At 41.0% G+C, this 26110-nt stretch overlaps 1 protein-coding gene across 1 annotated transcript in view; it reads left to right on the forward strand.

Moving 5' to 3' along the window:
* ube2o (ubiquitin-conjugating enzyme E2O) overlaps positions 1-26110 on the forward strand; it is a 324768-nt gene that overhangs the window by 94181 nt on the left and 204477 nt on the right. The window contains exons 12-14 of the mRNA XM_079840703.1: positions 23115-23276; positions 23548-23633; positions 23723-23786. Coding sequence (XP_079696829.1) covers positions 23115-23276; positions 23548-23633; positions 23723-23786 — 312 coding nt within the window. The remainder of the gene's footprint in view (positions 1-23114; positions 23277-23547; positions 23634-23722; positions 23787-26110) is intronic.

Consider the following 26110-nt stretch of genomic DNA (forward strand, 5'->3'; position numbering starts at 1 on the left):
CCTGGGCTTTTCCGAGGATTACATTTCTTAAAAATCTGGCTAACCTCTATTTCATGCATATAAAATCCAGCCGGAGATTTAGTCATAAATGATGGTGTCACTGGGACAGCATCTCCATCTCCTCTGTCAAAACGACAGAAATATGAGTTGAGCTGATTAGCCATCTCTAGCTCCTCACATCCTTGTAACACCCGAGGCTGTGCGCTTTTACCCTTGTGGGGAGCATTAGTCATATTTTTAATGCCCTGCCAGGCATATCGGGAATTGCCACATTACAGAGATGCCTTAATTTTTTCTTTATATACATGCTTATCTATTTGTATTTGTCTTTTAATCTGTTTCTGAATATCCCTTTGAGCTGCTATATCTTGATTTTTATAGGCTGGTCTCTTTTTATTAATAATGGTTTTTAATTATTTAGAAAGCCAGGGTTTATCATTAGGGTACACCTTAAATGTCTTAATAGGAATAATAGTGTCCACACAGTAGTGTATATAATCAGTAACTACTTCAACATGTTAATTGATGTCTACACTTTCAAAAACCTCCCAATTGGTACATTCAAAACACCCCTGCAAAGTCTTTATACTATCATTGTCCCACACTTTAACAGACTTTTCCTGCTGTTTCTCCCTTTCAAGTAACCTCTGATAAACAGGACGAAGGTAGACAGTACTGTGGTCGGACGCCCCCAGTGGCGGGAGGACGGATGAAGTAAATGCATTTTTAACAGTTCCATAGCACATGTCCAAAGTCTTTTTTCTCCTTGTGGGGCAGTCAACATATTGGTAATATGTGTGCAAACTACTCTTCTTGATATTACAGTTATTAAAATCCCCCAGAATAAACTTAGGAGAGTCAGGAGAAAATGATTCAAGTCTCTGAGATAAATTAAAGATAATCTTTTGTGCTTTGATATAGTTTGCTTTAGGGTGAATATATACTACAGTAATACAAATTTGGGGAAACTCCCTTGGTAAATAAAAGGGGCGAAGGGAGAGGCATACAAGTTCAATGTCAGGTGTGCACAGGCTCTCTCTAACCTTGACTGCACGGCACCAGTCCTCACGAACAAGAAGACATACCCCACCTCCACGAGTCTTCCCGGTGATTTTAGGATTGCGATCAGTCCTAAATGACACAAAGCCATCAGGTTCCACCTCGCTGGGCAAGACGCCGCTGTCCAGCCATGTCTCGGTGATTGCCAAGATGCATGAGTTCCGGTACTCATGTAGGTAGCGGATATTGGCTGATAGTTCATCCATTTTTGCTCGCAAAGATTGCGTGTTGATGAGGAGGGTGGTTGGCAGGCAGTCAGAATTTGTTATTATCTTTCAACCGTCTCAATCGACGACGAAGACCTCCACTACATCCACGTTTCCGCTTAGTTTTGTAACATCCTGACTGTATGTCCCCAAAGGGACACCGTAGCCCTCGGGCAAGATCCCGGTGCTCTCGTGAGACTGGTATTATCTAGGATGGCGAAATAAACAACGAGTTCAGAATGCCTCGTGTGAGCGTCAATCATTGAATGAAAGCTAGTTTAGCCAGTGTGCGAACGAGCAAATATTACAAGTTTGAGCTTTAACGCCTTTCATATTAGTTTTAAGATGCTTTGGGATTGTATCCACTACTGTAGAGTGTTCAAATGAGACAGAGTTGCGAAACAGTAGTAAGAATTCTCTGTCGTATCGGATTTCATTGACGGCAACGCCGCCAGCAGCGTGGCCGAAGTTCAGTCCGTAAGACAAATAGATGTTTAAGAACACCACCAACAGTCCAAGCGTGCCCCATATTGCAGAATCCATGATTAATATCCCCAAGACTCAATTAAGATGTAACTATACCAACATTAAATGCTGTGAGAGACGCCGCGGGGCAGCCACAGAGCAGCGCCACCGGAAGATTAGCCATACAAGTAACTTTCCTCTCTTGTAAGCCTTTCCTCTCTTGTAAGCCTAATAATTTATGGTCAAATTATTTCTCAGATTATTATTATTATTATTTCTCAAATTATTTCTCATTATTTCTCAGAATCTCCTAATGGCTCGCACAGGCTAGGTCTCTTAAGAGGTGGAAAAGGAAAAAGAACAGCTTCCCATTTAGATTATGTTTATTACCGGTGCTCAGAACTATAGTTATGCTCTAGTAGTCTTTGAGACTGTGTAGCAGGGTCACAGAACTTAGTGCACTCGTTGAGAGTAAACAGAATCACAAATAAAAAATGTTTCTGGTTCCTTTTGGGCTCTATGGGGAGATGAAACCACACTATATAGTGTTAAAAGGTGGTGCCTATACCTTCAGATATTCAAAAACACGACATCAGTAAAATGCAAATATTGTTTGGCATTTGCGAATTTTACTCATGTAGTCTCTTTCTGCAAGTGCTTCTCTCTATTTTGGACGGTAGGCTTCTTGCACTTTTCTCGAGTAAATAAACAGTTTTGAGATAACTTGTTTAAGCACACCGAAATACATTCGTCTCATAAATGAATACTGATGTTTCTTTTAGCGAATTAAACATAGTATTGATCAACAGGTAGCTATACTTGTAAATGCAGCTAAAGTTTAGATGAATGACATTAATCTGATTATAATTTCTAAGGCCTTTACACTGTCGACAGGGGAGCATCACCCAAATCTATATCTACATAACACTGTACTGAGATTCCTTCATCAGAAACAGGTTAAACAGTTTATATGCTGCTGAGCTGAGATTCTTTTGTCAAAACAGACTAATGCTTCAATAATGAAATTAGAGTCTCTTTTCTAAAATCAGAGTAGCCTTATGCTAATACCATTTGACATATGTTAAGATGTGTTAAGACTAGGGATGCTCATATTGACCGTTTAACTGTTAACCGATAGTATGAATTTTGACCGATTAATCAGTTAAACGGTTTAAAAGTGTGTTTTTTTTTTTTTGCTGCATGGTCACCACATTTTTATAAGAAACAATATCGAGTCTATTAAACACGAAAGAACAACAAATATATCTGTGAGAACACTCGTTTAAACAAACTACATACACCGGGACTGCATTTGACTGCATATCACAATTTTCCCAATGTTGATTCTTCTTGCAATCATAATGCAATGGACTGTGGCCTACATTAAACCTTTAAATAAAAGGTTTACACAGTCATATACAATAAACGAGCTTGCACAGCGACAGGAAATAAAAATGAACACAAAAAACCTGCCTACCTTACCAGAGCATGTCAGCAAAGCAAAGCGGAGCTTCACTCATGAACTGCTTACCGGTAAAATGACGTGCGCTCAAATCCCTCTCCGACATGACATTTCTCAGTACTGTAGCCTACAATGCTTGTAGCCATTAAAACACGTAATTAATTTCAGTTTAAATATTATAATGTTATTTTTTTATTTCATTTACGTTGAAAAGTGAACAGGACACATACGATGCATAATGTCAGAAGACGGGGGTCTTCAATAAGTTCAATAACAGCTTTTCTTTTAAGTGAATTTTGCTTTGTATAAATTGTATCTTAATTTTAATCTATGTTTAATCAACCAAATTGCCCAGATTTAATAAATAATAAGCAAATAGTATAGCCTATAACAGACAATGACATGGAGGCGGTGGCGCAGCGTGAACAACGGCTTAAATGAACAACTAGAAAAAAAAAAAAACTTTAGTGAGGGGCAGCCCTAACTATTTATTTCAGATAGACCTATATTTTATCCAGCATGTCACAAATTGAGTTCTGGGTGAGCGTGCTGAGCGGAATGAGCTTCAGAAATTAACGGAATCGTTTTAAAAACATAATTCAACAAATAAATAATACTTTTTAATGGGCCACTTAAAATGTTTATTACAAATAAATTATAAAATTTTAAAAATGAATAAAATGAACAAAAATTTGCATTGCATTTGCAATCCTTTGAAATCCTTTGCAGTACCCCCACTTCCCGCGCCCCTGCACCACTTAGACATGCTACTTTAAAAAAAATGTAAAACCAGTCAAGGTGTGGATTGAGGTAGGCCTGCTATTTTTATATGATGAAAAAAACTTTGTTTGACGGGAAAAAAACTATTCCGGTTCTTCAAAGCTTCAAATGGATTCAGTGTTTTCTTTTTGTCATCTTCATTTTTTAATTATTTAAAGGGGTGGTAAAACACATTCTTTTGAAGGCTTGATTGTGTTTGTGGGGTGCACTGTAACATGTGTTCATGCTTCGTTTTAAAAAAAATTGCCTTATTTTTCATATATTTGACCTTTATTCTACACTGCTCTGTCCCTCCTTGTAAAACGGTCTGATGGTTTCCGGGTTGTATGAAGCCAGTCCCTCAAAAATACGCAGTGGGCTCAGATTGGTTAGCTGGCCCAGTGTGTTGTGATTCGCTAACCGCAGTGCACGTCGGAAACGTCACGCCCCTTACCGCCCGAATCAGACCCAGAACATTTGAGTGAAGATGATCGAGCAGAACCTGTTCAGTCCTCGAGAGTAAAGACTGCGGATCTATAATGATCGCTACTGAATGGCACTTTAACTTTTGTATTTTTAGAACGATTATAGCCAAATATCTGTCGCAAGAACTAACCCAAAACAAACACTAAGCACTGGCTTTAACTAGTAAGTTAGCCAAATCACACACAGAACCATGTTTAGCATGCCTGTAGATAAACAATACATAAAAGCTCTAATCAAAGAATCATTTACACTAATGCCAGGTTCGCTGTTGAGATTTTAACGTTAGTGTTTGTAATGTTAGGTGTTCGTCGGATAACGTTAAGTATGAATGAGCATTTAACAGACTGGTTTGCAGAACAGCGCTGTCATCTGTTTACTTCCTTGCTACAACCTATTACAGGAAAACACATCGATGAAAAATAAATCAGACTTACAGGTTGTGGCCCGTAAACAGCTTCTGTTTGTAAATCCAGCTTTCAGGACAAGCCGTTGTGCATATCCTGTATTGAACTTGCGAAGTTTGTGGAAGATTGTGTTGTCCTCCGTGAAATGTGCAGCGCGCGCGTCGTGCATCCACGCACCGGCAGTGTTTTTTTCACGCAGCTGACGTTGTGCAAATCTGGTATTGAAATCGCGAAGACGGTGGATGCAGGGAGCCCTGCGCGCGCCTGATTCCCCGCTGACTCAAACACACGTGCATATAACATGCTGTATGTTAAACGCTCTGCAACGCACCCCCTTCCCAAGGAAGGCTGAACAGAGCAAGTACCCCAGACCTGCAATCCGGATGAAAATAAAAGCGTTTCTTCGGCATTGCGGCAAAAACACAGCCTACTAACGCTTCCCCGCGGCGATACAAAATTGCCTCGCCCCCCTTATTTCATATTCCCCGGAGGAGGGGTTTATGTAAATATTGGGCCTGGTGATGTCAGCAAAACCTGGGTGAATGTGTAGTAGTCCCTAGCGGCCGTTTGCTGTAGTCCTTAGAAACTGATTTCTTTAAAAGCAAATATCTCCCTTTGCTTTAAACTTTGAACGTTGTAACTTTGCAGATGTTGTTTATGCTCAAGCAGCAACATTACACGTTAGCTAAAGTTAGAATAGTGAAATCGTGGTTTACCACCCCTTTAAGTGAAAAATATTTAGTGTAGGCCTATTTATTTTATGCTTCTTTTAAAATATTTTATTCAGTTTTTCTCTGTTGTCAGAAACGCTGCAGGTGCGTGAACATTTGATAATGTGAATCCAGGTTCTGATGTTGTTGTTCTGTTCTGTATGCTGAGGTTTGCACAGTAAAATAAACCCGTGGAAAAAAGTGTCTTTTTAACGGTTCACAGGCACTCTTCAATTGTATATTTATTTAATGCCAATTCAATATTATAATCTTATCAGTTAACGGTTAATAATCGGATAATGAGCGGCGGTTGTCGGTCGGGAAAATTAACCGTTTTGAGCATCCCAAGTTAAGACTCTTCCTGTTACAGTAGAGATGTCAATTTGATCTATCTTTTTATCTGCATCTAACAAGCCAGCACTCGCAATCTGCATGCATATCGAATGTTATGTTGTGTTATAATTATCAAAATCAAACCTTTAGGTGGACAGGGGTTTAAGCGAATGGAGCTCGGCCATGCTACCTCACAGTGACGCATGCGCTTTGGGTTCTGGGTTTAGCGTTTCCTTTGACAAGCCATTGTCGTGGAAACCAATGCGCAGCAGTGCCAAATCAAATAGTATATATCAATGGTCTGTAAGTTTCAATCATAGACTGTAAAAAAATATGGACGTAGTGTCCGTGACGTCACCCATAGTATTCTGATGAGCCGTTCTGAAGCGCAAAGTAGGGTCGAGCTGGCCGTTGCCACTTGGCAGCGCGTCATCGCGCGTCACTCCCGGATAACAGAAAATGGGCAAAAAGGCGGGACGTGGGCGGAGCTTAAGTGACACGATGACTAACAGACAGCAGATAAATTGCTATCCACCTGTCACTCGAAGTGGCCACGCCCTTAATTATGCAGAACTTTAATGCTTTATGTAATGTAAACGAATGAGTTATAAAAAAATTCACCCCCCTCACAGTTGTCATGAAGGGCAAAATTAGCCGTATAGACCAAAACCACAATTTGTACCAGGCTGTAAACATTCTGCTGTAAAGTTGGCCATTTTAACATGGGGCTCAATGAGATTCTGCTCCCTTCTGGAGCCTGTCCCTAGCGGCCAGTCGATTAATTGCAGTTTAAGGGACTTCCGTATTGGCTTCAAGAGAAACTGCGGGAGGTTGCCGCTTGGTTTCAATGCTATGTCTAGGCTGTTGACATGTGAGGTTTACATAGTCATTGAAGATTTCTCTTTCAAACAGTACAATTCAAATTTCACTAATGCAGGCTTTTGTGTTTCTGTGAACACGTTTGCATCTACTTGGAAATTTGTATGCCCTGCACTGACTAGGAACTTTACTAGAGGGTGTCTTGCATTGTGGCCATGCTGGGTGCCTTCTGGTGCCCACTTTGGCTTCTGTGTTTCAAAGTTCAAAGTCATTGGGGTTTGAGAACCCCTTCGGAGGGGGCCCTTGTGTTCGTCAAGGCCTTTTTTGTCAAGTCACCTGCATGGCATTGTGTGGGGGCAGGCTGTGTCGCCTACACGGTGACTAACTGGTGTCATAGGAGAAGATTCTTGAAGCTGGTGTCCTCCTTCCGTTCCGGGTTTGTCTGAGTCTGTAGTAGAAACCTAGGACATTTAATGTCTGACCTGGTCACGCTGCTGGTAATCGAGTGGAGGTTTCCTGGCTGCCGAGCAAGAAAGCGTCGCAACTCTGGGCTGGATGTGATCCAGAGCAGATAGAGTCTATCTGATAGAGTCCAGGGGTTCACCCTCGCCGAAGACTGCCGGTGAAGGTCAATGTCTCGTAGGTAGGCATGGACGCCGTGGTCTCCTGCAAGCTTTGGTGTGAATGCAGGAATGTGTCTGTCCATTTGCTTGAGGTCTTTAAGTGTCACTTCACATGCCATTTCAGGGTTTGTCTGAATTAATCCTTTTCCTTCTGCGGCTGCAGAGGCTTTCAGGAAACTGGCTGGTGAAAGGTTAAGCAGAGGGCTTTGGCTCCTCCCCCCTTTGTGTCTGTGTGCAAGGCTGGAGGAGCTAGCGCTGCTGATTTGAAGTTCAGCAGGGTACCTCTTTCTTGTGAGGGTTCATTTGCAGTTGGTCGGGCCGTTTTACTTCCTTTCGGACCACAACACATTAAGCTTGTCTCTAATGCGGCAGGATTGCTGAGTCAGTGTTTGGACTTCAGCTTTTGGCTGCATGCAGATGGCCTCCAAGGGCCTTAGCTTTAGTGTCTTTTCTCTTTAAGTTCCACATTGGCTGTTTTAACAGGGTCTTTGTGAGAAAGTTATCTTTCAAGGTCTTGTACAGTGGCGTTATCCAGCTGCTCTGTGTGCCCAGCGGCTGTCAGAGCCTCCTGAAGACCAGTGATCTCCTCCGGTAGCTTCCTCCTGTCAGAAACCTTGCAGGTGCGCTGTGCATTCTCATGATGAGCGGGAGATGGTTCCCTGAGTCTATATATAATGGTTAACCCATTATATTCGTTTGCTGTAGGCCTACTTCACATATTATTGAATGTATATAATTGCAATTATTTATAATTATTATGTAGACTAAATGTAGACTATGCCCCCCAAACCCCCCTAAATAGTTCAAATTTGGGACCGTACTGGTTTTAAAACTCCTTAAGGCACTTGTATATGCTACAAGTTACAACAAAAAAAAAGTTTACAAAAGTTCCCATTTTTAATGTTTGAATTTACATTGTGAATATGTTCATATTGTGGTGCTTAGCAATTTTCATCATCATCATCATATCAGTGTAGATGATGGACCAAAATAAAACCATTAAAATAGGCTATCAAATAAATAAGTATTGTGATACTTGGTGGTGCCACAGTGACACTCTTATCCCCAAAAATATTGCTATATCACAATACTCAATGGGCCCTATCTTGCACCCAGCGCAATTGACTTTGTACACCGACGCATGTGTCATTCCTATTTTGCACCCGCGCAAAGCACGCTTTTCCCTCCACAGAAGCACGTCGCTAAACCAGTGAATGAACTTGCGCTCCCTGGGCGGTTCAGCGCAAAAAAGGAGGCGTGTTCCGGCGCAAACAATCCCTGGTGCTATTTTGCTGTTCTAATTGTAATAATTAAGGATAAGACCTGTTTGCCCAATAGTGGCAAGACATATATGTATATAAGGAAATCTGACAAATTGCTTTGTCCGTCAAGAACCAGGAAAAAAAATCGACTGAAAAACTGAAAAAACTGAAAGACTGAAAAAAAAAAAGACTGTGAAATCACCTTTACCATAATGTACAACATTACAACTTCACTTCTGTCTTTCACTGCTCTTACAAGAACATCAGTCTCCTCGGCTGTGAACCGCTCCTGGCGTGCGCCTGGTAAATACGCCATAATAATAGCAATCCATAATGGAACTTGCGCACCTGCTTTTAAAGGGAATGTTGGATGACGCTCGGATTGGTTTATTCACGTTACGCCCAAACCACACCTATGAATAATGAAGCTACTTCAGACCAACCCATTTTAGATTTGCGCCGGGCGCAAGAGCTATTTATCCCGCCGGGAAAATAGCAACAGCGCCGAGACCCGCCCACAAAGTTACTTGCGCTTCGCGCTTTGACACTTGCGTTTCAGATCGTTAAAATAGGGCCCAATATGTTGTCCCACGGTGAGTCATTTTTCTCTGTTACACCTACACAAAATTTGAGGGTTCCCCCACCTGCCAAATCATTTAACCACTGGTTAGTAGCCTAATGTATAGTATGTAGCCTACCCTAACTAAACCTGAAGGAAACTAGCAGTATAAGTTTTGTTACCCATATTTAAAATGTCTGTATCTACAACAAAGTTTGTGTGTGTGTGTTATTGTTTAAGCCTCTCTCGCAGCTATAGACGGGTAGACACCTGCAAATTAACAACTGAATAAAATTTATTTATTAATTTGTTTATCTATCTAATGCTATGTCAATGTAAACATATGTAAACATATCTCTAATAATAATTATAAATAATTGCAATTATATACATTCAATAATATGTGAAGTAGGCCTACAGCAAACGAATATAATGGTTAACCATTATATATAGATTCAGTATCAGACTGATTGAGGTGATGCCAGAATTTAACAGGACTCTCTCGCGCGGACACGCTCGGCATCTCTCGCGCACTGTCGGTCTCTCTCGCGGACACGCTCGGTTTCTCTCGCGCACTGCCGGTCTCTCTCGCGGACACGCTCGGAATCTCAAAATAAAAAAATCAAAAGGGTCTGTGCCCATTTATACTCTAATTAATGCAACAAACACATATTGCCTCTTACGAGACATACATGAAAGTGTAAGTTGTGAAGCGAGCATTAATTTGATCGGAGACACGACATATATAAGGTTACCTGAAATAGTAAGTTGTTCATAAGACATTCTTAAGTTACATACAATGCAACGAGCCTTTACAAGACAGTTATGTGTGTACATACAAGGTCCTAAGGTGCTTGTTCATTTATTGACGGCTTGTCTATAACTTGAGGCAAAAGCATGTGTTTTACAGGTTGTGTCATTCCCCTGTGGACTTTCCATGTGGCCACATTCCTTTGGTGTCGTAAAACGTCTTATCAGTTTTGTTTTCAGGGTAACCGAGGATGTTGGGGGAACGTCTGTTACTCAGCACAAAGTATTTCAAACATACTTGTTAAATGTAACAGGCAATTAAGTGTCTGATTTTGCTCAGTCACTACATTCTGTAGGATTCAGGTCTGGAAAAAAGCAGCCTCCATGCTTCACCCAGGGTATAGCGTTCTTTTGCTGATGTGTTGTGTTGTGTTTGTTCCAAACATACCTTTTACAATTTTAGCCAAAAAGTTCAATCTTCGTCTCCTCAGACAATAACACATTTTCCACATGGTTTTGAGATACTGTATATTTTGACAAAGTTTAACTGGGCTTGAATTATTTTTTTTGTTGTTGTCATGTTAGAATTGGCTTGCATATTGTAGGAAGCAACCAGTACATGTCAGAAAGAGCTGCAGCTCTTTAAATGTTGCTGTAGGCCTTTTGACAGCATCCCTGACCAGTTTTCTCCTTGTCTGCTCATCAATTTTTTGGAGGGACGCCCTTTTCCTGTTAATGTCACTAGTGATGCTTTTAATCTCTGTTAGATAACTCTCGTATTGTGCATTCTTCAACACAAGGATTTTTGCTTTTTCCAGCTCTTCTTCAGAAGAACCTTTTCAGCAGATATACAATTCTCTGCAACTACCATCTTGCGAGCGTTTGGAGAAAAAATTGGCAATGTGAATGAGACGTCCTATTGCTATGATGAGAGTGTTGAGGTTAGAGAGTCTGTAAAAATCTCTCTGAACTTGGGAACTTCAGTAAGGTTCGAAAGCACATGTGGGCGTATTTCAGAATCTGAGGTTGGATCCACAATCTCTAGTGATTCTTGTGATTCTGACCGAAGCTGAGAATTATGCAAAAAGTGTGGGCCTGTGAGCCAAGAACTGGCACCTAGGGATGCTGCTGGTACAGATCTGGATCCGTGGTCTGCTGGGTTAAGTTCCGTGGGGAACATATCGCCATTGTGCACAATGTGCAGGCGTACTGGATTTATGGATTCATTGAATCCTGTTGTTCACATAAACATAGAACCTCCGTGTTTGATTTTGGATGAAGCCTAGTACTACTTTACTGTCAGTATAGTACCAGATATGATCAAAGGTCATGTCCATCTCTTCCACAATCAACTCTGCAATCTCCACTGCTAATACAGCAGCACACCAGTAATGTCTGGCTGTGGCGCTAATTTGGATTTCTCAAATAAGAAGTTAACATCAGTGTGACCAATGTTGATCTGTCACCTTCAGGTATCCCACAGCAGCAATGGCTTTGACTGATGCATCAGCAAAAACACAAAGTTCTTTACTCTGGACATCAGGCAGAGGAATCCAAGAGGATCATACAAGCCATTCACGGTAGATAGGACTCCTCTCCGAGTGAGAGGCTTATCATCGTCTAAAACTAGAGATGCTCCGATCAGCATTTTTGGGGCCGATCACCGATTACCGATCACCAAGATCATGATCTGCCGATTGCCGATCACTGCCGATCACAGAATGGCAATCTTTTATCTATAATCTTGCAGAGTTTGCACCATTTGTAGAAATGAAACTAACTCTAAATTAACTGAGTCAAGATCTTGAAGAACCACCAAGTGTTTATTTTAGAAAATGAGATAACTTAAGACTATTGTAGGCCATCTTTCCCAAATAAATGTATATAATAAATGTATATAATTCTCACCTAAATATTTGATCATGCAGTGCATTTTTGTTTTTAAAAACAATTTTTCAGGTAGGTCTAACATTAGTATTGAGGTAAGAAATACTAAAGACATTTAATAAGAAATCAAATGTAAATTAATATTGGTCTTCCCTGAATAAATTAAATTAGATTCATCCTTACACTTAAGGTTGCAAAAGTTAGTCATTCAAGAGCAGTGGGTGTCATAAAGGTTCAACACAAGACAAAGAGAAACTCAGAGACAGCAGCAGTTTATTCGACAGCTGTCACTTTAAGAGTGAACACGGTTACGGTTACATGCAGTTGCACAAATGTTCACTCGCGAGTCACGACGGGGTTTACGTGCATACTCGTCAAGACGGTCATTTAGTACATACATATGTGTGTATCTGACCATTTCAGCGCACTTTGTACTCGCAAGCTTTTTGTGAGATGGCCTGTGTGTGTGTGTGTGTGTGTGTGTGTGTGTGTGTGTGTGTGTGTGTGTGTGTGTGTGTCCAGACCGTGCGCGCGAGTGCGGTTTGAACACTGGCAAGACTTAAAAATAAATGCAAATGATAAACTTTAGTGACAATGCGACACTGCCTCGATTGTGCAAAGTGGCAAATCCTGTGTCAACTGAGCACCTCGATTTTAGTGCAGATGCGATGCGCTGATGTGAAGCCATTTGAGCATTTTGAAAGGGAGAGAGAGCGCGCGCGCACGCTGTGATTCACGCGCGCTGTTTGTGAACTTATGTCCCACAGAACGTTTTCAAATGACTGCGAAAGTTATCTAATATAGAAATATGAATTGTACCTCACCTTCAGCATTATAATTATTTTACCCGCACTGGAAAGAGAATGAGACGGTGTCGCTGCATATTATGCCCTAGCTCTCACAGCAGGCGCGGGGTTTATGTGTCGTCAGCATGCGATCGGTTCATGAGATCGGCCTTTTTGGAGACCGCCGATCAACCATCCCAAAGCGATTATCGACCGATCATGATCGGTTGCCGATCGATCGGAGCACCCCTATCTAAAACATGAGTCTGTTGCAACATTCCAGGACACCAAGACTACATAGGATGGGAAGCCCATTAGAGAAATTAGCAAATCTTTAATGCCCTCAGCACAATCTTCCCAAGCTTCAATCACATTTGGATAGTTAGAGATAATCTTGTACAGTCTAAGGTTAGACACTGCAAGCATCTCTTGTGTACGTTTGAGAAGGCTGATCGCCTCTGTCTCTGTAGGGCATGATTTTAGCATGTCATCCACATACTCCACAACTCCTTCTCCACCAGCTTTCTGGTGTCACCGCCGAAACTCTCTTCATATTCTTTGGCTGTTCTCCGTAGGCCATAAATTGCCACTGCTGGTGACAGGCTATTCCCGAAAACATGCACACGCATTCTGTGATCCACAATTTCGCTGTCAAGGTCATTATTCCTGTACCACAGGAATCTAAGATAATCCCTATGGTCCTCCCTAACCAGAAAACAATGAAACGTGCTGTATGTCAGCAGTAATAGCCACAGGCTCTTTACGTAATCTCATCAGCACCCCTAGCAGGCTGTTATTCAAATCAGTACATTGTTCAATGAAACTCCCTCATATGGCACACCTTGAATCGAAGACAACTCAAATTTTGTCCGGTTTCTTAAGGCAAGGCAAGGCAAGGCAAGGCAAGTTTATTTGTATAGCACATTTCATACACAGTGGCAATTCAAAGTGCTTTACACAGAAATGAAGTTAAAATAGTTATAATTGAATAAATAAAAATATATATAGTATTACAGTTATAATAGGAATTAAAAGGAAATTAAAATAAAGATGAAATCCCCTATCTGGGGTGGAAGAAAATGGAGAGTCAGGTTTACTTTAAAAATATTTGTCAGGTAACTGTGTTTTCAGACAGTACCCTTACAGACAAATCTTCTTGCCCTAACTTGAGGGCGTTCTCTAGATGTTTTACCCGCCAGAGCAGATCTAAACGGGTCTTCCTCGCATCGGAGGGAGTACTCAAAAAATATTTGTCAGGTAACTGTGCATTTAAACATTACCCTTACAGACAAATCTTCCTGGACAGGAACACCAGGGCTATCTCTACTTTGTTCGACCGTCAGAGCGGATCTACACGGTCCTTCCTCTTACCACCAAGGCTATACAGATCTATCCGTCAGAGCGGATCTAAACGGATCGTCCTCGCACCGGAGGGATTTCGATTTATCGCTCCCCTGTCTCTCAACCTCTTCCAGCCAGACAGCCTTAACAAAATAAAAAAATAAAAAATAAAAGTATAAATAAAAACTAAAAATAAAACAGGGTTAAAATGAAACACATAATTAAAGTGCAAGCAGTTCGGACAAAGCACAGAGCTCATTGAGTAAATGCATAAGATAAGGTGCAATCAGTCGGACGTACAGTGGCACAGCTCATTCAGTAAATGCACAGCTAAACAGATGTGTTTTTAGTCTGGATTTGAAAGGGGCTACTGTTGGAGCACATCTGATCTGTTCAGGAAGCTGGTTCCAGCAACGGCTGGCATAATAGCTAAAAGCAGACTCTCCTTGCTTTGAGTGAACCCTTGGTATTTCTAATTGACTTGATCCTGATGATCTGAGTGATCTGTTAGGTTTGTATTTAATCAGCATATCTGCAATGTATTGAGGTCCTAGGTCATTTAGTGATTTATATACAAGTAATAGTACTTTAAAATCGATCCTAAATGTAACTGGAAGCCAGTGTAAAGACCTGAGGACTGGTGTGATATGGTCATATTTTCTGGTTCTGCTCAGAATCCTGGCAGCAGCGTTCTGTATGAGCTGCAGCTTTCTAATGGTCTTTTTGGGAAGGCCAGTGAGAAGACCATTACAATAATCCACCCTGCTGGTGATAAAAGCATGAACGAGTTTCTCTAAGTCTTGCCTGGAAATAAAGCTTCTAATTCTTGCAATATTTTTCAGATGATAGTAAGCTGATTTATTTATTGCTTTGACATGACTACTGAAACTCAGGTCTGACTCCAAAATCACACCAAGATTCCTGACTTGATTTTTTGATTTTAGACCTTTAGCCTCAAGATATGCGTTCACCTTGAGAATTTCATCTTTGTTTCCTAGTGTAGTGATTTCAGTTTTGTCTTTGTTTAACTGAAGAAAGTTTTGGCACATCCAACTGTTAACTTCATCAATGCATTTACATAGAGAGTCAATGGGGCTGTAGTCATTTGGTGATAGGGCTAAGTAGATCTGGGTGTCGTCAGCATAGCTGTGGTAAGCCATTTTGTTATTTTTCATTATTTGGCTGAGTGGCAGCATATACAGGTTGAATAGGAGTGGTGCAAGAATTGACCCTTGTGGGACTCCGCATGTCATGGATGTCCACTCAGACTTATGGTCACCTATACTCACATAATAACCTCTCCCTTCTAAGTATGACCTGAACCATTTGAGGACCATTCCAGAAAGCCCAACCCAATTTTCTAGCCTGTCAAGGAGTATGTTGTGGTCAACAGTGTCAAATGCAGCACTGAGGTCCAGTATTGATGTTTTGCCTGTATCTGTATTGAGGCGAATATCATTTGTAATCTTTATGAGCGCTGTCTCTGTGCTGTGATGCGGTCGGAAACCAGATTGAAAATTGTCAAAGTGTCCGTTTGAGTTCAAGAATTTGTTCAGCTGACTGAAAACAACTTTTTCAATGATCTTGCCTATGAAGGGCAGATTTGAGATTGGTCTGTAGTTGCTCAGTATGGAGTTATCCAGATTTCTCTTTTTAAGGTGAGGCTTTACTACTGCAGTTTTAAGGGAGTTTGGAAAAGTCCCAGAAAGAAGTGAGGCGTTTACCACTTCTAGGAGATCTGCTTCTAAACAGTTAAACACACTTTTGAAAAAAGAAGTGGGGAGTGTGTCAAGGGCGCAGGTTGATGTTTTAAGGTGCTGTACCGTTTCTTCTAAAATTTTACCATCAATTGCTTCGAAATCAGTCATAATAACTTTCTGAGGTTGTGGTCTCTGACTCACCTCAGAGCAACTCAAGGATGTACTGATCGCATTTCTGACATTAATGATTTTCTCGGTGAAGAAGGAAGCAAACTCACTGCATTTGCTGTCTGAGAGCATTTCACTGGGAATGTGACTCAGGGGGTTTGTTAGTCTCTCAACAGTAGCAAAAAGAGTGCGTGTGTTGTTTATGTTTCTGTTTATAATATTTGAAAAGAAGGTCTGTCTAGCTTTGCCTAGTTCCACATTGAAAGCACGAAGACTGTTTTTATAGATGTTGTAATGGACTACAAGTTTTGTCTTTCGCCACATGCGTTCAGATTTCCTGCATTGTCTTTTCATTAATTGCACTGCTGTTGAGTTTCTCCAAGGCGCTTTTTGTTTGCCACTCTTTTTTCTGACTTTCAAAGGGCCATATCATCAATTACACTCTTAACTTTTGAGTTAAAAGAGTCAAGGAGAAAATCAACAGAGTCTGCAGATATGCTTGGTGTTAGAGGTATAGCCTTCATAAACAGCACACTAGTGTTCTCATTTAAGCATCTCTTTTTGACAGAGACAGATCTAGTTTCAATGGCAGGAGAGATTGATATATCAAAGAAAATGCAGAAATGATCAGACAGTGCCACATCCTTAATAACTATCGATGAAATGTTTAGACCCTTACTGATAAGTAAATCTAGAGTGTGTCCACGATCATGTGTGGGTCCGTGTACATGTTGTGTACAAAAGTGTTAAGAACAGTCATGAGATCTTTTGTTGTACTGGATTCAGCATTGTCAATGTGAATGTTAAAATCCCCAGCAATAGCAAAACAGTCATACTCAGATGAGATTGCTGATAACAGCTCTGTAAAGTCATCAATAAAGGCTGGAGAATATTTCGGAGGCCTATAAATAATGATAAGCAGGATGCGTGGTGCACCTTTTAGCACAATGCCCAGATATTCTAGAGACAAATAGTCACCAAATGATACTTGCTTACATTGATAGACATCTTTAAATAGAGCTGCGACCCCTCCACCCCTTCTGACTGGTCTGCAGACACTCATAAAAGTAAAGTTAGGAGGGGCTGTTTCATTGAGGACTGTTGCACTGCAGCTGTCTTCTAGCCACGTTTCATTTAGAAGCAAAAAATCTAGGTTGTTTGTGGATATTAAGTCGTTGACTAGAAATGATTTGTTTTTAAGTGAACGGATGTTTAAAAGTGCTAACTTAACAGTATTAATTTTAATTTTTTCCCCCACAGTTATCTTAGTTTGACAAGTAACAGGCAGCAGATTAGATGGGTTTGCCATACGGCCTGAAAAGGCCTTAGACTTTCTATCACGTAATAGAACAGAAATAGAGAAAGATAGAGACACACTGGGTTTTGCGCTTGTTCGCGCATTAGGAATTTGATAAGATTGCTGTTGACTTTGCGAGGACCCAGAACACGTCACTGAGAGCTGGTATCAGTTGATTTTGGTGCAGATGGAGGAGGGTGTGTGCCATGGCGTTGTGACCGAAGAAATCTCACAGGAGGAGGGGCAGAGTGAGCTGGGCCCACAGTCTTTGGTGGTTGTGGGGCTCGACGCTCTTTGGTTGATATCTGTGGGCTCGCAGCGATCGAGTGTGATTGTCTGGTTCCAGTATAAACAAAATCCGTTTTCTCTGTGAAGCTCAGAAGTGGGGATGCTGTAGAGAGGAATAACATGTCTGGTGAGGGGGGCTGTTTCTCTGGTGTTACCGGAAGCTGCAATATGTTATCGTTCTGTTCAAGGAGTGACTTAGACATTTCATCCAGCTTATTGTTTATACCACATATAAGTTGTAAGAGTTCATCAGTCTCAGTCTCACCCCCGATGGTCCCCATTTTTACCAGTGCCTCCACAGTCTCCACAGTCTGGGCTGAGATGTTACTGTTTAGTGCCTCGATCTGTGTCACTTCGAGCTGTTCTAATCCGTCACAGTGTGTCTGTGGTGAGCTCTGAGGGCGGGGCTCAGCTGGGAGTGTGTCCATGAGAAGTGGTTGTTGTGGCTGCGTGGTGTTATCATTGTCCTTGTGGGGAGTATCAACCGCATGTCCATTCAGATGCTGAAATTAAGTCCTGTGATCGTCCATACTCTGTACTGGTGTGTGTGTGTGCCATCCAGGGTGAGTGGGTTAGCACACACAGCTGAAGGATGATGGAGGGAAAAATAAATATTGTCCTTTAGCACTCTTGCACCTAGTTTGTTTGGGTGGAGGCCATTTGATGTAAACAGTTGTCTCTGACTCCAGAAGAGATTAAAGTTGTCGATAAAGTTCACTCCCTTCATATTGCAGGTATTTTGCAGCCATGTATTAAGCCCAAGTAGCCGCAAAAACCTATTTGTTCCTTTTGCTGGAAGTGGTCCACTGATGAACGGCTGAACTTTCAGTTTTCTAAGTGTTTCAAAAAGTTCATTGAAATCCCTCTTAAGGAGTTCTGACTCCTCTCTCTGAATATCGTTTTTTCCCACATGAATGATAAGACGATTTGCAGTCTTATGTTTCATCAGAATGTTCTTAAGTTCCCTGTTTACATCAGAAACTGTTGCTTGTGGAAGGCAGCATGTAGTTGTATCCCTGCTGCTAATGTTTCTGATTGTGGAGTCGCCCACTATCAGAGTCCTGGGCTCGGCTGCGCTCTGAGCTGAGGGCCGCTGTCTGCTTGACCTTGAGCGCCTGTTAGCATTAGTGTTAGCTACGGGCTGATTCAATCTGTGTTCGGTCACATTTATCACGTTTGGGGATTCCTCACCCACATTCATTAGCACTTCAAATCTGTTTTCAAGATGTATATTTGGTGGTAGGAAACTAGTGTTTGCAATCCTTGTGTCTGGGGTAGAGCATGCTACTGCGTCAATATGTGATGCTCGTGACAATCTGATGTCTCGAGTGCCTTTGGGTCTTGCTCCTTGTTTGTTCCATCGATTAGTGTGTTGATCAGTTACTTGTTTCTCTACCTGTTGAGTAGCACTACATTTATGGGACTCACCGGCAGTGTGCAGAGGGCGATCATGATGAAGCTCTGCTGTGTGATTCGTCTGGTTGGATGGTTCCGCAAATAACTTTGTTTCAAGAATTGCAATCCTTTGTAAAAGTCTGTGGCAGTTTGAGCAGCAAGTAGATTCTAGAAGAGGCATTTTCTTATCCTTTTGAATGTAGGCAGCTGTGTTTTCCCTTCTCCGGAATGTGAGCTGAAGGCAGTGGGAGGCTGGTCGGTTGAAATATTCCGCTTTTTGTTTAGTAATTCAGTCACCAGAGTTTCTAATTTTATCATTGGAGTCAAGCTTTGTCGTTTGAGCGCTGTGCTGATTTGCTGAAGTTAAAATTATGAGATAAAATATAGAAGCGATAGAGCAAAGCGCGGAGCAGTAAGCAAGAGCGTCCGAACAGTAGCGAAGCAGGAAGTAGAATTGGGATGATACACCCCTTAGGATGATACACCCCAAACAGCGGCAAGTACCACACTTCCTGACCTTGCTGAAGAGGTGGTGCAATCTCTGCATGCTAATTTTTTAGCAAGTTATCCATAAAATCCTGGAAGTTTCAAGTTTCAAAGTTTATTGCCATTTGCACAGGTACGTTTCAGTACAGGTACATTGGAATTCTTATGCGTTTCTCAAAGTCAAGTTCTAGATAAAAAAATTATGTATAAAAACGAATAATATATATATGCATGCACCCATACATAGCCTGCATACATACATATACGTACACACATATATCTATATTTACACATACACATACATACACACATACACATATGCATAATGAGGTAGAGCAGAGAGCGGCTAAACAATTTTAAGGGAATAAACCAAAATACAGAACCGGTGTATAAATAAATAACCTTCCTAGTTTAGATAAATACACATTGTAATAAATACTAGTAATATTGTGCTTACAAGATTAACACTCTAAAAACAATGAATTGCTATTGCCCTAATCATTACAATAATTAAAAACATGGAATCGGATACATTTTTCCCTCCTTAATGTCTTGTGCCACTAGCCTGACAGTGGCTGGGAAAAAACTTTTAAACAAACGGGCCTTGTGGGTGCTAATGCTCACAGGCCTACGATGTCTCAAATTATAGCCTGTGTCCACCCATTTAAACAAAGCATAAGCTGGGTGGTTTTTGTCCTTAAGGATGCTCTGGGCTTTTCTTTTGCAACGCTGGGTGTATATAGTGTCCATCGAGGGAAGGTTAGAGCCAATAACCCTCTCAGCAGTCTTAATGACCCGTTGCAGTGATTTCCTCTCGGCCAGGGTGGTGTTGCCATACCACACTGTGATCCCACTGGTGAGGATACTTTCAACAAGGCCTTTATAAACATGGGATAGAGGTTGACTTTTAAGACCGGCCTTCTTCAATACCCTAACGAAATGCAGCCTCTGCTGAGCTCTTTTCACTGTTGCAACAGTGTTTTTAGCCCAGCTGAGATTCTCGGAGATATGAAGTCCCAAGAACTTATAGCTGTCACTTCGTTCCACCTCAATCCCCTTGATGGTTAGCGGCTGTAGCGGGGGTGCTTTCTTCCTAAAGTCCAGAAAGAGCTCCTTTGTTTTGTCTATGTTGAGAACAAGATCATTGTCCTCCCCATAGACAGTGACTCTGTGAACCATGTCCCTATATGGTGATTCATTGCCGCCTTTGATGAGGCCAAGGATAGTGGTGTCATCTGCGTATTTGATGACAATATTGTTATTGTCTGAGTTGGTGGCACAGTCATGTGTATATAATGAGAAAAGTATAGGGCTGAGACAGCATCCCTGTGGGGCGCCTGTACTCACTGTGAGCTCAGCTGAGACCTTCTTTCCCATCCTCACCACCTGTGGCCTATCTGTGAGGAAGTCTGTTATCCAATTACAAGTGGTAGTTGGTACTCCCAGTTCTATCAGCTTGCCAGTCAGCTTCATCGGCCGGATCGTGTTAAAAGCGGAGCTGTAGTCCAAAAACAATACTCGTACATATGTATTGGGAGTGTCTAAGTGCTGCAAAATATAGTGAAGTGCCAGTGCCACCGCATCATCAACTGACCTGTTTGAGCGGTAGGCAAACTGAAGAGGGTCTGCCGTTTCTGGAACCACAGAGTTAATATGCTGTAGGACCATCTTCTCCATGCACTTCATGGCAACTGATGTAAGCGCCACTGGTCTAAAATCATTCATTGCAGTTGTGTTTGATTTTTTCGGGACAGGCACTATAATAGAGGACTTAAAAATACGTGGAACTGTTTCTTGGAGGAGAGAAGTGTTAAAAATGTCCGTGTACACCTCGGCCAGCTGTTCAGCACAGACTTTAAGGACTCTCGGAGCCACCCCGTCGGGTCCTGCAGCCTTACGGGGGTTCACCTTTCTCAAAGCCTTGAGGACCTGTGAGTGAGTCACCTGCAATGCAGTCTCCTCCGGGTTCAGACCTTCTCCACAGACTTCCGTGCACTCAAATGTAACCTCTTGACTAGCAGATTTGCTTTTCTCCCTGCCATGCTCTGAGGTTGAGGTAGATGCCTGAGATTTCCAGGGGGCAGGTCCTGGATGAAGGGCCGAAGGGTGACATTCACTACCGCACTCTTTGCACTGAACTTCTACAGTTCTTGGCGAGATGGTCTGTAGAAGAACAACAATGGTAACACACAGAATGCTCTTTCAGGAACTGCATTCTATCTAGTAAAGACTTCTCTCTGAACCGTCTGCATTTTCTCAAAGGATGAGGTTTTCCATGTTTTGGGCAGCTTTTGTTTGGACTAACTGATCTCTTTTCCTCTTCAGATCGTAGTTTAGTTGATGGATTACCTTGAGTCTTGTGAACAGGTACTGGCATTTGTCTCTCAAACCTTTCTCCTTTCTCATATTTCACATGAGGAAATGTACTGAAACTGGGATCCGTACATGCTTTTGCTTCTGAACGAACCAACATTTGCAAACACTGAGAAAGGTGGAAAAGCAACATGATGTTCTTGCTAATATTTGGATCCATATAACATCCACTTTTCTTGAATGTTATACTGAAGTTTCTCCACAATAGGATTCACCCCCTTAGAAGTGTCCAAGTATGCCAGACCTGGTAAGTATCCTTCAAGCTTAGCAGCTTCTAGTACTGAGAGGATGTCTCCTAAATCTCAAAACTTTTGTGGGTCTTTGTCACTCTGGGGAAGTTTTCTATTATGTAAGATTATGTAACTGATAAAGTTCAATGAATAGAAAAGCCTATTTTCAGATGTATCTATCTACTCTGTATCTCATCAGGCAATGATTTATCAGGAATATTTTACTGGGGGACAGACCATTTTTACTGGGGCACGAGCCTAGTAAAAAAGGTCTAGCGATTTTAGACAAATCTTCGACTGATGCTTACATAAAGCCATTATGCTTGTATAATTGGATTGTTCACTCAAAACCGGTTACACAGTTTGGATGGATCACCTTTGTGTTGGCTACTTAGAGTCAATGGAAGAGAATTTATGCCTCTTTTATTAGAAAGCTTAAATTACTTTAAAGGTGAACTATGTAGGATTTTTGCAGTAAAATATCCAGAAACCACTAGGCCAGTGTTATATATTTTGTTCAGTTGAGTACTTAGAATATCCCAAATGTTTCCAACTATTTGTAAATCGTGAGAAATAGCTATTTTAACCGAGGAACCGGGACGTGTGGGCTATGCGTGTGAGGGAGTCGCCTGTCGATTGCGTCATATCTGCGTTTCCGGTTTTATTCAGTGAAACACTTTACTCTCACTGCAGTGTGAACAAGTGTCATAGCAACCGCCGAGCGAACGTCATAACTTCCTTTTCAACACACTTAGATATATCTAATACGATAAACAGAGTTGCGTTACCTCACTCATGACTGGAAAAGAGGAAGTGGTGCCGGCAACCGTGTCATAATAAAAGTCCCGCCGGCGACTATGCCATAATAACAGTCCCGCTCTTCAATCGCTCCTGCGGCCTTGCTCAGCTCCACAACACTCGGTCCTGCTCTGCTTCAGACTACAGTAATGTTAATAATCGCATCCATGAACATGATTTCTGCCCGAGTCCTATCCTGACTGTTTTCCACCGGCTGTGAGGTGAAAACCACATGTCCCAAGATTCTGCGCTCAAACGTGGCGTCATCAAACTACGCCTTTGTTATGAACAGGCGACCTCTAGTGGACGGAAAAGTTACATAGTGTAGCTTTAATGTAGAAACAATGTCAGTAGTTGTTAGACGGAAATATTCTGCTCTTCTACTGTCGATTCAATGTTAGAAGAGATGTCACTCTTTGGGTCACTTTTGTCGGGTCTCTTCATTGCTGCTGTATTATTTGTTCCATAGGAGGATCTAATCCACTTGGGAGCAAAGTTTTCCCCTTGCATCAGACGAGACAGTCAAATAGCGAAAATAGCACAGCAGGCCAAAGATCTAGAGAGAGAGTCCGGCTGCTGTGTACAGAATGATGGTTCTGGATGTGTGCAGACCCAGAGTGACGACTGCTCGGTACAACTGTACACACACAAACATTCATTCATGAACAATAATAAACAATACACAAACAGCAAAGCAGTTGTGTCCAGTAGAGTGAAGATTAATCACAGTCATACATTTCAAACAAAGCTCTTGTATACTACCTAGAGGAAGCAAGTTGAACATAACTTTTAATTACTTTTAATTAGTTATGTCTTGTAAGTATAAATATGTCTTAATTTTTGTGCTTCCTTTTTAAGAGGATTATATGATTACTAAATACATGTTTGCTTTTTTTCCCCAGGAGACTTTAGCAACATTTTTAAAATGGAACAAAGAGAATGTAGACATGGTGAGATCTTCAGGTGCAGTCTGCCATCAGGACCCAAGGTACATTTCAATAAAATATCTCTCTTTATGTGAGAAAATGTTGAGCTTTTATTTTATTGTTTTGTCTTTGCAACACATGTTGGGAGCAGAACTTGTGAGGAGCCAGCCTCATCAGGACCCCATGTTTGGCCTGATGACATTACAGAGTGGCCGGTGAGAAATGTTTACCAATGACAGTTGTTTTTACCTGATTTGTCTTACGATTTGTTTTTACCTGATTTGTCTTAAGATTTGTTTTGTCTAACAATTCAGCCAATGAAGTCCAAAAAAAAAAAAAAAAGTTTGTGTGTTTATATATTGGAGGAAGGGTATAGGAATTAAAGCTCTTGTCTTGAGAGTAGCCATCAAAACGGAAAAAGCTGATTCATGAACAGATGAGGGCTACTCCGTTATAATTTCAACAATTACGCAGGTAACATGTCTAGAGTTTATTCTAAGTGTGCTATTATTTGCATTTGGAGGTCAAAGGAGCACTTCATACAAATTAATATGGCCATCGTTTGGCTTCAAAAACAAAACAAATCAATGTCAACATTAGAAGTTGCCAAATCAACAGTTTGGTACATTCTGAGAAAAAAAGAATGCACTGCTGAGCTCAGCAACATAAAAAGATCATAGAGGTAGATTATCACAAGATCCTCTCCATGGTAAAGAAAAACTCCTTCACAGCATCCAGCCAAGTGAAGAACACTCTCAGGAGGTAGGCATGTTATGGTCTAAGTCTACAATCAAAAGAAGACTTAACAAGAGCAAATACAGAGGGTTCAACAATGTGCAAACCATTCTTAAGCCTCAAGAATAGAAAGACCAGATTAGACTTTGCCAAAAAAAAAAAAAAAAAAACATCTAAAAAAGCCAGACCAGTTCTGGAAAAGCATTCTTTGGATGGATGCAACTAAGATCAACAACATTGATCTCATAATCTAAAGCATACAACATCATGTGTAAAACAGTGGAGGCAGTGTGATGGCATGGGCATGCATGGCTTCCGGTGACACTGTGTCGTTGGTGTTTATTGATGATGTGACAGAAGACTTAAGTGTATAGGGACATACTGTCTGCCCAGATTCAGGCAAATGCAGCAAAGATGATTGAATGGTGCATCACAGTACAGATGGACAATGACCGAAAACACAATCCAGAAGTTTTTGAAGGATAAGAAGTGAAATATTCTGCAGTGGCCGAGTCAATCACCTGATCTCAACCAGATTGAGCATGCATCTCACTTGCTGAAGACAAAACTCAAGGCAGAAAGACCCACAAACAAACAACTGTATTGGTGTTGTAATGGTGCTGTCCATGGGTTCCAGGCTTCAGGCAGCCATTAAGGACTTTAACCCTCTTTGGTACGGTGTTGCCTCCAGGCAACATAGTCTATTTTAGTTTATTTTTAATACAATGAAACACCAATTTATTGGTCAAACCTATTTTAGGGAAGAAGAACTCAAATACTAATCAATAATCAATGAAAGTGGAAAAAAATTGGTCACATGACCCACAGGGGTCCATTTTGTGTCCTGTTTCAGCACATGTGCACAGGTCACATTGCTCCATATTTTCTCCAATGAAAAGTGTATTTTTCACTAGTTTCCGCCTAGTTAATCACCCACAAAATGTATGAGTCATCTTCACTGACAAGTAAAGAAGTATTTTCAAGAACTTAACATTTATATATCATCAAATGTTTTAGAGTAAATAACAAAAAACTGTGTGCTGCCTCAAGGCAACATTGTTCCATAATGGAATCGCATAAGGCCATACCAGACACACTAGATTGGATACAAATATAGTATATTTGTAAGGAAAAATAAAAATTCTCTAAATGTATTTGCATTTTTGCATGATTTTGTAATGCACGTATAAAATTAGTAATTCACATACTATAACTGCATATATTATGATCTGCACGTTTTATATAGCGCTTAAAAAAGGTATAAAACACAACCGGTGAGGATGAGGTGTCATGTGATGAGGAAGATGAGGTCATAGTGACAATCTGGCAGGGAGAGATCGAAGATGGAGATGAGGATGAAGATGGATATGATAACTTGATATGATAACTTGACATGATAACTTGATGTGATGGTTTGGTAAGACTTGTGTTCCACGATATTACAATGTTGCCTGAGAACAACAGCTGAATTTGAAATGTTACTTTTTATTAAATATGAAATTTGTAATACATTATAAACTGGATAGATGTGTTTGTTCTGGTGTGTGGTTAAAGAAACCGATGTTGTCAATAAATATATTTCTTTTTTCTACATGAAAATGTAAAATGTTTAAATATGTCCGTTGTGGTACAATGTTGCTTTGAGGCAACAAACTTTAAAAAAATGTATAAATAAAAAAATTGTGAAAAACGTTATTGCTATTGTTATAGGGTCCTATTTTAAGCAGGAAAAACACCACAAAAATATTTTTTTCCTCATTGAAATCATATTGCGTACCATAGAGGGTTAAGCAACAGCTGCTAA

This window comes from Gobio gobio, assembly GCF_949357685.1.
Source record: "Gobio gobio genome assembly, chromosome: 17".
In the NCBI taxonomy this organism is placed as follows: domain Eukaryota; kingdom Metazoa; phylum Chordata; class Actinopteri; order Cypriniformes; family Gobionidae; genus Gobio; species Gobio gobio.